The 15,643-nt window shown below is 41.0% G+C and overlaps 1 protein-coding gene across 5 annotated transcripts in view; it reads left to right on the top strand.

Moving 5' to 3' along the window:
* The window catches only part of OSBPL1A (oxysterol binding protein like 1A), a 186,121-nt gene that overhangs the window by 164,048 nt on the left and 6,430 nt on the right, over positions 1 to 15,643 (top strand). For all 5 annotated transcript variants that reach the window (XM_045527560.1, XM_045527561.1, XM_045527564.1 and 2 more), the window contains 8 exons: positions 5,142 to 5,276; positions 6,254 to 6,351; positions 7,177 to 7,359; positions 9,927 to 10,034; positions 10,602 to 10,691; positions 10,935 to 11,061; positions 13,808 to 13,924; positions 14,558 to 14,681. In XM_045527560.1, coding sequence (XP_045383516.1) covers positions 5,142 to 5,276; positions 6,254 to 6,351; positions 7,177 to 7,359; positions 9,927 to 10,034; positions 10,602 to 10,691; positions 10,935 to 11,061; positions 13,808 to 13,924; positions 14,558 to 14,681 — 982 coding nt within the window. The remainder of the gene's footprint in view (positions 1 to 5,141; positions 5,277 to 6,253; positions 6,352 to 7,176; positions 7,360 to 9,926; positions 10,035 to 10,601; positions 10,692 to 10,934; positions 11,062 to 13,807; positions 13,925 to 14,557; positions 14,682 to 15,643) is intronic.

Here is a 15,643-nt window from a genome sequence, read left to right as displayed (position 1 = left end):
TCTTGGTCTCTGGGAAACGTACCAGAGAAGCTTTACCTGAGCTCGCAAATCTTGAGTCATGTAACTGATTTTTTTCACTCAGTTGTACCTTGCAATATTGAGAAGAGGTTGAGAAAATTGCAGTATTTTTCATTGAAGTACACGTACTTTGCCAATATGATGTTTTTTGGTAAAATGCTTTTATCTCTCTATGAGCCTTAAAATATTTTCCTCAGAACCTCAGATTTAGCTCAGCTCATTCACTTGATGCAGAATGTCTTCCCGGCCAGACGCATCTCCGGGTCAGAGTGCCTGTGGAAGGGTTGTGATGTTATTTTTGGATTCAGATAAACATGTGGGTGCTGTATGTGTCACTGGGACAACTGTGCTATTCTTGAATCCCGACCGAAGATAGATACAGAGCTAGATAAGATTTGGAGCGTTGCCAAATCTGGTATGTTATAAATACTGACTAGGGAGAAGCAAGGTAGTTAACCAGAGTTGCCACCTCTCCCGCAGTGAGGTGAGATCAGAATAGCTCAGCGTGGGCAGAGATGGCCCGAAGCCCCCGTTTCAAGCGTGGTACCATCCCCTAGACTGAAACCTGGAAGGCCAGGGAGCCCCAACATAGGCTGGGGTGTGTGAGGAAAGGAGGCTCACCCAGACAATGTTTCTAAACTCCCTGGGTGTGGCTCCCTGGAGGCTTCTATACTCCCGGGTAGGAGTGCTACAGTTCAGGATGGTGGGAGGTTATGTCCCCTTGTTTTAAGTACCAGAGGGCGACTGTGACAGGGAAGTGGGCAGAGAGGGGCAGCGAGAGGCTGGCCAGTCTGCAGGACAAGTGCGTGTGGAAGCAGATTCCCCTGGGGCCAGGGCCCCTTGGTCCTTCCCCGGCCTGTGCCGAGGTTCCTCAGCCTTCAGCTAAGTGCCCCAGCGAGAGGGCTCCTCCCGCCCCCAGCTCTGAAGCTACCCAGCTCCTAGACAGGGAGAGTGGGAAGGCGGATCCTCATGTTTTCTGTTGTTTTCCTCAGAACTTTTCTTGTCTTCTCCCTGTTTTTCCACTGGTTGCACTAAGGGGCCCACGTTACAGTTCGGTTAAGTCACAAACACGCCCCTCCCCTGCTTCTTTCTGGGGGTGTCTTTTCCGCTCGGACCCCTGCCGCGGCGCCAGGCTGGTCTGAGAGCCGAGGGACGGTGGTGTAACCAGCAGAAGGCACCAGGGTGGCAGGCTTTTTTCAAACTGCCCATCAGAGTGGCCCCGGGAGGCTCTTCTGAGACATCTTAGCATGATGTTCTGCGTGTCATCAGTGGGGTTCAGATGGCAGGAATCTCTCAAGCGGTGATAAACTAATAGATGCTGGACATCGTATGGAGGGAGAGGGACTGAGTAACACAAGATGGGAAAAGACACTTGACCCGCTGAGGCCCTTAAATGAGAAGCACGAATTTGTACCACCTCAGTGGCTGTGGGAGTTAGAGGTGCCAGCTTCATCTTGCAGAAGACACAGCTCCATCCACGGAACAGCCAAGACTGCGGCTGGCACCAGACCCAGCGAAGAGCCTACAGGCCCGCCGGGGCTTGGGTCACACGCTTGGGTGGGCGCCCTGCCCACAGCTGCTTCCTGGGCAGCAGAGCAGACAGACTCAGCCCAACACCTCAGTGGGTTCCTCTCAGTAACCTGGGTCTTAAGAATTTGCACATGTGGATGTTATAATGGTAAACTTTACATTTGTAAGATATTTTCAATTTCGATTGAGCTCAAACGTGGCCTTGCTCTCATGTCGTTTGTATGGTGCTCAAGTGAAGAAGCAGCCTTCTCTCTCTCTTTCTTCTCAGTTTGTCAGCTGATGAGCAGTTGCAATTAGGAGTTTCTTCAATTTCATCATTGGTTGCTATTAATTTGCATGAATAAATTTAAACTTTGCTTTTAGCTGGGTCACAAGGTGGAATTGCTTGGCATAAATATTTAATTTTTCCAGCTGACTGAAGCCCTCAATGATAAAAGTATTCTAGCTAATGTTTGTTTTGAAGCTTGACCATCACATGCCTTGTTGCTTTTTCTATTATTGAAATATACACACATACTTGGCCAGGCGTAGTGGCTCACACCTGTAATCGTAGCACTTTAGGAGGCCGAGATGGGAGGATCGCTTGATCCCAGAAGTTTGAGACCAGCCTGGGCAATGGTGAGACCCTATCTCTACAAAAAAAAATATATATATATATACACACATACTAATGCATTAAATGCAATATCTAGAGAATGCAACACCAGACTTCATTGGATTGGAAGTAAAATTGGTGCACCTGTGGATTTCCAAGAGGTCTCAGAGGAAAGGCAATAAGATATACTTTGTGTCTCTGAGTTTTTCATTACCTAGCTAGGGAATTTTAACAATTGAAATAATTTTAAGATTATTTTAAAATAATTATGGAAGATGGAGGCAATAAGATTGTAAGTCAGTTGCTACAATTTAAAATAGCCTGTTCTGTTCTCTAAGAGGTCGAGGTGGTATTTATGGCAGGCTGGATTTGTGTGCGTGTGTTCTCAATTCTTCTTTCCCTCTCACTGTCTGGCCCAGCTGTGGGCCTCTCCATTTCTTTGAATGCTTTACATTCTGAGTTACCAAAAGAAAGTCTAGATTACAAAATTTTATTCAAAGAAACTTTCAGAATTTTAGGAGCTTTTCAGATGATTAAGAAGTAAATCTACTTATTGCATTGATGATAAATCCATGTCCTTCACGCCGTGGTCTCCAGTTGACGCTGCACTCTCTGTCCTTGACGTCTGACTCATGAAAGCCCGGCCAGCTGGTGTGGCGCAGCCATGGCTGGTAGACACTTGCCCGCCCCACCTGCTATGTTGCATGTTTTCCTGTGGAGCTGTATGAGGAGAAACGGCAATGTACACAGCATTGCTTAGCGCTGCAAGATTAAGTCCCTAGGCCGGCGTTTCTGAGAAAATAAAGCAAAAGCCCTTTGATGGAAGCACTCTTATCCTGTAAATACTAAAATGTCATTCCCAGTGCATCTCTCATTTCCTTAGTGAGCATTTTGCCACATTAACTATTATACATCCTTAAAGAAGACTTTTGTCTTCGAAGAGCTTGTTGTCCAGTGAAGATGACAGGGGAAGTGCAGTGCAGGATGAGAAATGCCTGCAAAGGAGTAAAGTCAGAGAGCAGTGGGAATACCTCTGGGCAGGGCACACGGCAGTGTACCCCGCTCTCCTCGAGGTGACGAGGATGTCAGCAGAGTATAAGATACAGTCCCTTTCTTAAAGAATTGTGTTAAAGTTGGCAAGATAAGCTGGTTAGTACCTATGCCATAACAGCAGGTGATATAATCTAATTTATGATCAGATGCTAAATTGTGAGCAATAGATTCTGGTCCTCCAAGAGCGAGAAGGAGCGATCAGTCCACAAGTGCTACAATACTTGAGGAGGAAAGACTTGAACTGAGCCTTGAAATCTAGGTAGGATGTAGAGGAATTAAGGGAAGGGAGCAGGGCATTCCAGATCCAGTAGCTGTAAGGAGGCTTGTAATCCAGTGCCTGAGACAGCACCTGACACATAGCAGGTGCTCAGTTAAATTAGGTGTTTAGTGAAAGAGTGAACATGACTGGATGAACAGATTGGAAGTAATGCACCTCTTTTAACATCAAAGATGTTGATTCTCACGCAGCATTGATGGGAGTGTAAATTGGTAAAGCACTTTTGGAAAATGTTCAGCTTGGTAGTATCTGTAAAAAAAAAAAAAAAAAAAAAAAAAATTGAAATGAGCATGCCTTTGACCCAGGAACTCCACTTGGAGAAATCTACTTAAAAGCCATTCCTATAGTCTTAAAGATACATGATTAAATAGTTCATGATATATCCTTAGATGGACTTTGCTTTAAATTTGGCAAGCACATATAGCATTTATTAATGTGCCCAGGACTGAGTAGCTCGGTAAGAATGTGGACATTTAGGGGGAAAAGGTCAGGGCTGTGTCAGGTGGCATTCAGCCTGCTTTGCACCTCAGGACTGTTCACCCGACCATGTGACCTTAGCCAGCAGGCTTCATGGAGACCTGATTCCCAGGGCAATGGCAGGAAGAAGTTGGGGAAGATCATCAGAATATTCCAGTGAACACCAAGATAAGTGTGTTACTTAATGAATTTTTTAAAGGCCTCACAAGGATGTTGCTTGCTGGCAGCACGTGGTAAACAGAGTTGAAAGATTGCAATTCAGGTCAGGAACCCTACCCAGTTGTTAAATTATTTTTGAGAGTCTACTCTGATGGCAGCATTCTGGCAGACAGAGTTGAAAATCTATTCTGTAAGATACATGAATAGCCTTCTAATACTCTAATCCGCAGTTTTGATACTAGGTTGGCGTGCTCACAAAAGCTCAATGTTGTCTACCAAAAACAATCTAAAATTTCTTTTGGAAAATTACCCATAAAAATGGTATATGTGGTTGATCTTTAGGCTGCTATTAGAAGATATACTTAGACATACTGAAATTTTAACAAATTTACTTGAGCAGACGGTTGTTCATGATTTGGGCAGCCCCCCTACCACAAGCAGGTCAGTTGTCCCACCGAGAGGGCAGGAGGGGGGAGCTGCTATAAGGTGTTCTTTGAGGGAGCAAGACAAAGGACATATTTGACTGGTTAAAGTGGAAAGTCCCTCGTTAGGGGGGGTAGGTTTGGTGGTTTCTGATTGGTAAAGCTTAAGTTTACATTGAGTTGGGTTTCAGTTTGCTTATGTAGGAACCCAAGACACTGGATCTGTCTTAGCCTAGTGACACTCCAATTAATTAACACCACTATGAAGAGTTTTGCTTTGTGTGTTCCCGTCACCTCTTAATGTCCCATTTCCTAATTCTGATGTAGGGCCGACTTAGTAGTAGTCATCCAACTCATGCCCACCACCAGGTAGTGAGCTCCTGGAAGCCAAGGAGAACATTTGGGTCGTCTTCATATTTCCTTCAAGGCCTAGGACAGTCTACTCCATATTACTAGGTGCTCTGGAAAGATTTGTGAAATTGAACTACCATTAATAAAATTTCATGGGTTACTATTTGTTACTCCTTTCCAGGAACGTGTTATATAAAGATAACAGCAGATAAGTTTGCTGTGTGTATTGGACATAACAGTTTGTTTTCTGGTTAAATAGGAGCTATCCAAGATCACCATGCCAGTCATATTTAATGAGCCTTTGAGCTTCCTTCAGCGACTGACCGAATACATGGAGCACACGTACCTCATCCACAAGGCCAGTTCCCTTTCTGATCCTGTGGAAAGGATGCAGGTATGTGTCAAGCAAGCCCTGGAAAAGGTCTAAGTCCTAGAGACCTCTCTACCAACCCACCCCCAACACACACATAAACTTAGTGTTAAGTCCAGTGTGAGGTTGGGAAATGTTAATGTTAAAAGCTGTCAGCATGTTTGGAATGTCAGTGCCACCATAGTGCAAAGACCAATGAGAATTGCAAAAGAAGCAGACGGTGGTCCGTAACCAAACCTGGATATTGGTGAACTTTTTTTAAGTCTTCGTTTTAGAAAGCAGCATTATATTAAGTGGAAAAATTCAACCTTTGGTCTTTTAGGCTTTCTCAGGTTATTTCCAAGAAGGCATGAATACACACACACACACACATAGATACATGTGTGTGCTTATGTGTATATATAAATATATATACATTGCTATATGTTAAAACAAAAGACAGCAAGGAATTGAACTTTTTCATTTTCTTTTAAATAGAAGATGTTTATGTGATCTACATGAATGCACTAGATACAGCAAAGTATAGTAGACACATTGTTCTCCTTCAAACAAAACAATAGCATTCTAAACTAAAGTCCTTCTGTTCCTTCATTTACATAAATCAGCTTTTTCCAACCTCATTGGACTTAACACCAATTAACTTGTTGAGTTTTATGTCTCTCTTCCTCAATCTTGAAATGTACTTTTTAAAAATTTTAAATGAAGTAAAAGTAACTTTGGGTTTGAGAATTTTTTTTTAAAAGTCCTTGAGAGAATTCGTAGCACTCTTAGGGCATTATGAAAACCACAGTTGGGAATAACTATAGGAAGTGACTGAAAGTAATTTTCATTTTGAACATTCAAGTTTCCATATCACGTTGCTAGAGCTGTATTAAAAATCCAAAGTAATTAAACTACTAGAAATAATTTTGGAAATTACTGTCTTCAGCAAAATTTTGGATCCTAAAAGAATGAGGAGTGAGCTTGGCTATTTTTAACTTGTCCTGATGCTCTGTCCACAGTGTATAGCTGCATTTGCTGTATCTGCTGTTGCGTCGCAGTGGGAACGTACTGGAAAACCTTTCAACCCACTTCTGGGAGAGACTTATGAATTAGTTCGGTGAGGTCTTTCATGCCATTCCAGATGGATAGTTGAATTTGTATGATTTATATTAATCGTTTTTCAAATGAAGAAAAATATATGTATTATCACCAACAATTATACATGACTAGAGCAGTTATCAATTTTGATATTTGTTCCTATGATACTTACTAGAGACTATGTCAAAAATATCGAAAATAATGTTCCACTATAAAAAGTAAAATTGCAAGGATTTCAATGTTCCTGATCACGTAGTATTGATCATCTTCCCTTTCTCCTTATGTATATCATAAGACATGATTGGAGGTTTTTTTTATAACCTAAAGTATAAATATATACTGTTGCCGTAAAGCCAATGAATGCATTTACAAGTGCAGTTCTAAAATTTGCTTATGCTAGCCTGTTTCTTATTTGTAAACAATTAAGGGAATTTCTTTGACTTCAGTTTTTCTGTATCTCCTGCCTCTTCTCTGCACAAGTTTTGATCTCATTTATTCCCTAGGTGTTTGAAAATGGACACAACTAGATTTCTCTTATTATAAAAGGAGCAATAAGTTTTAAATTTACATGGCTAAATATCACTGTCACCCAAATTCATGTGGGTGTTCTTTATTTTAGTATGTTCAAAGTGGCTAGCATTATAATAATATTGGATTAAATAGTTTGGGTTGCATTTGTATAATTTCTCATATGTTAAGCTGTTCTTTCATGAGGATAATAAATTGTTTATTTTGTTGAACCTGTTTCTTTAATGCTTTTACGTTGCTTTTTGACTGAAATGACAATAATGTACACATGATGATGGAGTTAATTACATGTTGCTTTTCTTTTCGCCCTCTTAAGAGATGACCTTGGATTCAGACTCATCTCTGAACAGGTCAGCCATCACCCCCCAATCAGTGCATTTCATGCAGAAGGATTAAACAATGATTTCATCTTTCATGGCTCAATATATCCCAAGCTGAAGTTCTGGGGAAAGAGTGTAGAAGCAGAACCCAAAGGAACCATCACCTTGGAGCTCCTTGAGTAAGTTCTAATCAAGCCATTAAACTCTTTTTGTGTAGACCTACGTGTGAGTATGTACACTTGCACGCAGCCCTGACCTTATTATTCAAAAGCTAGAGAAAAAACAAGAAACAGCTTTTATACAGTATAGATTATCTACTTCTATGTAAAAGAATTTGAGAAACATGGCAATAGCCATTGCTAATCAATCAGGGGGTGTAAATAGTTTAATTCGATGTTTGACTATGGTGTTTGGATCTATTTTGAGATAAATGGAGTTAATCACTCCATGACAGTTCTTAAGAAACAAGCTATCTGTATATCATAGTGCCAGTGTTTTGCTTAAAGACTTCAAAATTAAGTCACCTTGAGAAATACTGAAATGACGGTTGTGTGGCACATGCTAGACATTAGGGTAAGTTAGGAGTTAGTTCTCTTCTTTTGTAAGATTAGCTTTAAATTCCCAGGCGGTTCCATCCAGGTAAGATAGAGTAAGCATCCTCTACCCTGTCTCTTATGCTGAGTAAAACTAGCAACCCTGGACAGAGACATAAGACAACAATCTTGAGGACTCTGTAAAGTAAATAGTAGCAGGCAGAGAGGAGAGAAATCAGACCCTGAGGACCAATGTGAGTTTACTGGTTTTATGTTTTTCTCCCCTATCTCCTGGCTTAGAGTCAGAGCAGCAAGTCACAGAACTGGGCATTGGAGGCAGACAGAAAAAGTTCTAAGAGACTAAAATAAAATGTAAAACTATAAAGCTTTTGGAAGAAAACATAGGAGAAAATCTTATGACTTTGAATTAGGCAAAGATCTCTTACAGATACAATACCAAAATTACAATCCATAAAAGGCAAAATTGATAAATTAGATTTTATCAAAATTAAAAACTTTTGCTCTCTGAAAGACACTGTTCAGAGATGGAAAGACAAGCTATAGACTAGTAAAAATTACTTGCAAATCATATATCCAACAGAGGACTTGTGTCCAGAATATATAAAGAACTCTCAAAACTCAACAGTAAGAAACAATAGTAAGAAACAAACAACTCAATAAGAAATTGGACAAAAGGTGTGAACAGATACTGCATTGAAAGAAATATATGGATGGCAAGCAAGCACATGAAAACGTGTAACAGCATCGGTTATTGGAGAAATACAAAATTAAAACCACAATAAGATACTGGTATACACCTATTAGAATGTCTAAAATCTAAAAAACTGATAATACCAAGTGCTGACAGGGACACAGAACAATGAGAAGTCTCATACAGGTTGAATATCCTCTTGCAGAATGCTTTGAACTGGAGTGCTTCAGATTTAGGATCTTTTCAGATTTGAGGATATTTGCATTCTACCTACCCATTGAGCATCCCAAACCGGAAAATCTGAAATCTGAACTGCTCCAGGGAGCATTTCCTCTGAGTATCAGGTTGGCACTCAGAGAGTTTCAGATTTGGGAGCATTTTGGATTTGGAATGCTCAACCCATATATTGTTGGTGTTGAATGTAAAATGGTAAAGCCATTCTGGAGAACAGCTTGGCACTTTTTTATAAAGTTAACCATATTTTTACCACACGATTCAGCAATCCTCCTAGGTATTTACTCTGGAGAAATGAAAACTTATGTTCACACAAAAACCTGTATATAAATGTTTAGTGTGGCATTATTCATAATCACCAAAACTGAAAACAGCCCAAATGCCCTTCAGTGGGTGAATGGTTAAACAACCATGGTACATCCACACAGTGGATTACTACTCAGCAATAAGAAAGAATGAATTATTGATACATAGAACAATAGGAATGAATTTCAAGTGCATTATACAAATTGAAGCTAATCTCAGAAGGTAACATAGTATATCATTCCATATATATGATATCTGAAAAAGGTAAAACTATGACAATGGAGAACAGATCAGTTGTTTGGGGATTAGGAATGAAGGAGGGTTTGACTACACAAGGGAAGCACGAGCAAATTCTCTGGAGGGTGGTGATGGAGTGGTTTACTATTCTGATTGTATTGGTCGTGGTTTACACAGATGTATACACACATTAAAACCAATGGAACTGTACACCAACAAAAATGAATTTTATATAAATTAAAACAATTCAAAAACATATATCTAGGAATAAATATATGAAGATGCAAAACAAATTTTTTCAGAAGCAAAGGATTAAAAATTGGAGTTTATTTACATACATAGGTGTTTTCCTTTGATGAGGTGGAGGGTACTTTCTCTGGAAAGTGCTTCATAGACCTTCATTTTTATTTTCTATGTCTAATTTTATTTTTCATAGGTCTCACAAACTTTTGAATGCTTAAAATGATTAAGTGCCTAGTTTATTTGGAATTTGGTGGAAGTACAGAATTTTTTTCTGAAGTTTTTGTTTCCCATTAAGAAATAGTAAGAATAGGCACTTATTTTACTGTGAGTTAACAGCAATAAGAGTTTTTCAAGTCTTAGAGCTTAGTTATCTCAAGCAGCCTGATTAGTTACCCCACATAGTGGCATTTGAAGCAAATGTACTTTTAAAACAAAATAACACTTGTCACTTACTTTTCTGGGTTGCGGTTTTGTTTTTTAGACACAATGAAGCATATACATGGACAAATCCCACCTGCTGTGTGCATAACATCATTGTGGGTAAACTCTGGATTGAGCAGTATGGCAACGTGGAAATCATAAACCACAAGTAAGACACTTTAGGGGACTTAGCCATTCCTTCAGTTTTCATCAGTTCCAGTGGCCTGCATTTTTTTTTTTTCTTTTAAGAAAAGCTCTAGTAGAGCCTGATGAAAATTTAAGAATCGGGCATTATAACTCAAGAGTGAACAGCAGCCCTTCCATTTAATGCATAGGGTTCATTAAAGTCTCTGATTAAGGAAGGTTGGGTGAACTCTGAGCTTCCCCAGCCTCCGTGAATCTTAATTCCAATCTCAGTTCATTTTGCTTCTATTATTTAGTTTGTTGTTCATACAGGGTTGGGGGGAGGCTGACATAAGAGTTATTAAAAACATTTGGGTTCAAATCCTACTTTGTGACTTTAGCCAAGCAATTTATTCTTTATATGAACCTTGTATACCTTTTTTTTTTTTTAAGGTGGGTACATTACTAATTGAGGATTAATCATGATAACTTCTGTGTGGAACCTGGATTATATAAAAAGTCAGTAAACAGCTGTTGCTAGAAAGGTTATCACAGTTCTTCTTATCTGCTGCTGCTTTCGAATGGTAATCTGAATTTCATATTTCCTTTATAGGACTGGGGACAAATGTGTGTTGAATTTTAAGCCATGTGGCCTTTTTGGTAAGGAATTACACAAAGTTGAAGGCTACATCCAAGATAAAAGGTAAAATTTCCATTTTAGGTGTTGAATAGTATAGATGTTGTTCACTAGATAAAAATGTCAGTATCAAAATATGCTGCAATAGTATAGAAATAAGCGTTCTAAGAAGTTGAAAAAATCTTTCTTCTACAAGGAACCTAGTATCAATTTCTTTAAAGAATCTGATTCATACAAACCACTATAGCAATATTCAGTTACTGCAAAACACTGGTTTAATTGTGGCTAAACATCAATTTCTCTTGACAGCAAAAAGAAGCTCTGTGCGCTCTATGGGAAGTGGACTGAATGTTTATACAGTGTTGACCCTGCCACTTTTGATGCTTATAAAAAAAATGATAAGAAAAATACCGAAGAGAAGAAAAACAGCAAACAGGTGAACATCCTGTCAGGTGGTATCAAAGGAACAACTGGACTCTTCAATTTGTGCTAATCCTTTTGGAGTTGCCCTGTTACTGGGTCACAGTTTGACTGTTGTTTTTTTTTTGCTAGTGCATGTAATTTTTCTCTTTGCATCTTTTTAATGAGCAGCTATCTGCCTTAGTAGCAAATGTTTGCCATAACCTTGTATAGGATATGGATATATACGAGCTTTATAGTTGTACTTGAGATTTTGATTCAATTCACTTAGCTTTGGAAAGTTGGAGTTCATCTTAGTGAGACAAATTTTCTTTTCCTCCTGTTTATATGCATTAGAGGTTGAAATTGTTTGAATATTTAAAATTTCCTCCAAAATTCTCTCTTACATTTTCATGCTTCTTATCAGTTTTGTTACCTTATCATGAAAATCGCTGAAGTTAAGACCATCATAGCTAAAGGAGTCATCCCTGGGCTGCTGCCTTCTTCTTACTAAATGTTCTTCTTTGCGGGACAGTTAACGTCCAGATAGAATTTCCTGCGAGTGAGGCACACAGCTTCTTGTCGCACAGCCCCCAGCAGGCTCTCAGAGTCAGCAGACTCCTGTCTCTTCCCTCCAGGCAGAAATGCTGTGAGCTGGAGAAAGATTGCACCTGTTTGGACAGGAAATGTGTGTTTGAGGACCGATTCCTTTCTCAGCCAGCATCATGGTTAAGAGCGCAAACTCCGGGTTAGAATCTCATCCCCACCACGCGTGGCTGGTGCGAGCTTGGGCAGATTGCCCGCCGCTCTGCCCCGCAAAGGGCTCAGCACGGCATCTGCTTGTCGTAAGGACTGATGGCGTCCTTTCTGCTGACAGTACTTCGGGGACTGGCAACTTGACCATGGTCTGCGAGCTCGTTTAAAATGCAGGCTCCCTGGCCCCGCCTCAGACCTCCTTACTGAGTAGCAATCTCTGGGGCTGTTCAGGTGATTCTTACACGTGTGAAAGTTTAAGAAGCCCCGATATTCCTTGAAGGCCAAACGTGTATCTGTTAGTGACTTTCTTTGTAAATGGAGTTAACCACGCTCCTAGGTGAGAGGACTGTCGTTAAGTGGCCAGAGCGTGCTGCTGCCTGGGGCTGGGGCTGCTGCTTTCTTCTAATTTCCCTTGAGCTGTACGTGCACAGTTCTGCTGTGTCCCTCACGGCCCAGGTGCCACCTGCGTCCCCATTCTGTGAGGCGTACCGACTCTTCTCCACGGCTGGGGGGAAACTGAGAGGGGCTGGAGAAGGACACGTCCCAGGGTCCTGGGACCCCCGACACAAATTCCTCAGCCATAGCTCCTGCCAACGGGGGGCAACGTGGCAAAGACAACCTTGCCAACATGCTTGTCGCCCGGCCCTCGTTCACAGAGCAGGGACAGCAAAGGACATTGGTGAAATTCCAGAAAATATTCCTTATGTCCCATAAATCCCAGTCAGTCTGCTAGAAAAGCGGCCTTTCCCCCTTGGAGAGAGTAAATACTCTCACGCATCCACTCTTTGTCCGGTCCCTCTCCTTCCCGTGTGCATCTGCCTGGCGTAGATTTCTGACATTCCTGAACATACGCAGGTGCCGTGGGAAATTTTTATCACCAATATTGTCACCTCTTTGCTGTTTACTAAACTGTATATTCCCTGAAAGTGTCTCAACCAATAGTTCTAGATTTGTTAACCATGTGACGTTGGGGGTATTAACCTTCCAAAGCCTTGAACACTTCATGTATGAAACTGCAATAGTAATATCTCCTCCTGGGTTTATTACATGAAGACTCAGTGTATAGAGCACCTAGCATAGCTCTGCCCGTGGGGAGGGCAGACAAAGGAAATGTTAGTTTCATTTTTAGCCTGATTTCTTTTAAAATTCTCTTTTTATCAAATGCATTCAGGATCCCTACTGGTTTTGTGTCATTGATAAATTTAGCTAACTGCCCCAAGAACGTAACCTTTTGTTGTTTTCAGAATGTTCCGCATATTATCTGTGCCTGTCTGGTGTGTGAGCCCCTCGAAAGCCAGGCAGTTCTGAGCTTCTCTGGCACCCCAGTGCAGAGAGTTTAGAAGGTCCTCAGTACATACTCAGATGAGTTATTTTGTCTTAAAAAAAAAAAAGCTTTAAAAACAAAACACTGTAGAATAGCGTGATGATGATGATGTATTAAATGCAAGTAACACTCAGTGATACGACACATAAAGTTCCCGAGACTCATAGCACTTATCAGGCATTCAGCTAGTATCTGTTGGCTCCCTACAAAGGGAAAGATAGAAGAATTAAAAGGGAAAGATGTAAGAATTAGAAGCTCATAATGTCCCTGCCTCAGGTGGTTTACATTCTAGTGGTGTGCAATAAATGATGGTTATTGTACAATTTGTGAGTGCATATATATAGTCACGTGTTGCTTAATGACGGAGATATGTTCTCAGAAATACATCATCAGGCAATTTTGGCATTGCCCAAACATCACACAGTGTACTTACACAAACCTGCGTGGTATCTATATCTCTATTTACATATATTTTGTCATGTGGAAAACCAAGTGTCCCAGCACCATTACTGAATGTCAGTCATTTCCCCTGCTTGATCGGCAGTGCCGGTATCAATGTCAGTTTTCTACCTGTGCTCCATTAGAATGTTACGGGACCACAGCCACATGTACGGTCCGTCGCTGACTGAAACATCATTGTGTGGCACGTGGCTGTATTTTAAAATGTTTTACTTAAGTTCTGTTCCTCTGTTGGCTTTTCTAGATGAGCAATGCTGAGGAGTCGGACGAAATGCCAATGCCAGATTCTGAAAGCGTGTTCGTCATCCCCGGAAGCGTTCTCCTGTGGCGAATAGCCCCGAGGCCTCCAAATTCTGCCCAGGTGAGACGTGGGTTTGCTGCACGTGGCCTCACTGTTTGTGTTCAGGGCTCTTTCCAGGACATGTGCAGAGCCAGGCCAGGCAGCATCGAGACCTAGGCCAGTGGTCCTCAAAACGCCCCGCGGTTGTCCTCCCCGCTGGCCTCTGTGTGCGTGTCCCCCTCTCACTCTGAGGCCCACACGTCCATGCTGTCCATCCTTCTGGTGTCTTCTGGGAGGATGTCTGGGTGCGACCTCATGGGGGCTCCTTTAATAGTTACTTAGGGGAATGCTTGGCCCTCGATAAGTACAAGATGATGCAGTCTGGGCAGTAGAAGCCCTCTAGACCCAGCACAAAATGAAATTAATGAAGAATAAAGAAGAATGTTGATTTTGCTTATAGTTCCACTTAAAGTTGACAGTGATAGAGGATAGTTTTCTGTGAGGCCTGCTTTGAGATTGCTTTGAGACAAATACCCACAGGTTGTGCATATTTGGGGGAAAACACTTAGATATGTGTGATCTGAGAAAGACTGAGCACCCACCATCACCACAGAAGGGAGGGGTCACTGTCACATCGAACTTTCTACTTTCGGGGCCTTCCATTTTGCATCAGGCCTTGGTATGTGTTAATTGGATCGTTTCGCTTCTTTTCAGATGTATAATTTTACTAGTTTTGCAATGGTTTTGAATGAAGTAGACAAGGAAATGGAGAGTGTGATTCCTAAGACGGACTGCAGGTTGCGGCCTGACATCAGAGCCATGGAAAACGGAGAAATAGGTACCTGGCACCTGCCGGTGCTCCTGGGGAAGATTAATCTCTCTGGGGCTGGTGGTTTGTTTTCCTGGTGATCGTTAGCATCCTTTGGGGTCCTAACATTTTTAGTCTCTTAGATTTTTGAATTATAATTCAGTTTAAATTCAGTAACTTTTGTTTTAAATTTGAAAATCTGAGGCAGACCTTATTAGCTCATCATATTCATTATTTCAGTAATACCCCCCTGATAATTCATCTGTGCATATGACCAGAGGTGAATCTTAAATGTCAGAGGGGAATTTGAGAAAACAGTAGCATCTTTATCAACTTTAAACTGTATTCTGACTAATTATGTCACTATATATTTCAGAATTTATATATCACCTTGTGAGCCTCATAGAAGAGTATGGCGCCCCCCTTGGTTAATTATATTTTTATCTGAAAGTGTTAAATTTCCTGTAACTCAGTAGTTCTTAAAAGGGGAGCAGTTTTCCCTGCGAGGCGATATGTGACAAGGTCTGGAGACCTTGGTTGTCACATCTGGGGAGGTGCTACTGGCATCTGCTGGCATCTAAGGCCAGTGGTGCTGTTAAATGTCCTCTAATGCACACGGCATCAGATCCAACATGTCATTAGTACCAAGGTTGAGAAAAACTGTTCCACCTGAATATTCTGATTCTCTTCAGTGAGAAAGAACAGTATTTTGGAAAATTGTTTCAATTTCTTATGAATGGACTCTGAAAAAGCTCTGAGGTCTCACTAAAAATTTAGGATTTCACATTCAGGTTTTAAACCCAATTTTTTTGTTGAAGGATTTTTAACAATTTTTTTGGCATAAGAATAAGCAGGTTCTTTTGGTAAATGCAAAGGTGGTGAAGGGCACAGGCTGTCAGAAGCGCTGTGTGACTTGAATGCCAGCGCTGCCTCTTACTAGCTTGGATGTGTGTTAAAATTTTAACCTGATGTTTGACTGTGGTGTTTGTGTT

The sequence above is a fragment of the Lemur catta genome, chromosome 16, assembly GCF_020740605.2.
Source record: "Lemur catta isolate mLemCat1 chromosome 16, mLemCat1.pri, whole genome shotgun sequence".
Classification (NCBI taxonomy): domain Eukaryota; kingdom Metazoa; phylum Chordata; class Mammalia; order Primates; family Lemuridae; genus Lemur; species Lemur catta.
The sequence above is the reverse complement of the archived record's forward strand: the minus strand, read 5'-3'. Positions and strand labels throughout refer to the sequence as shown.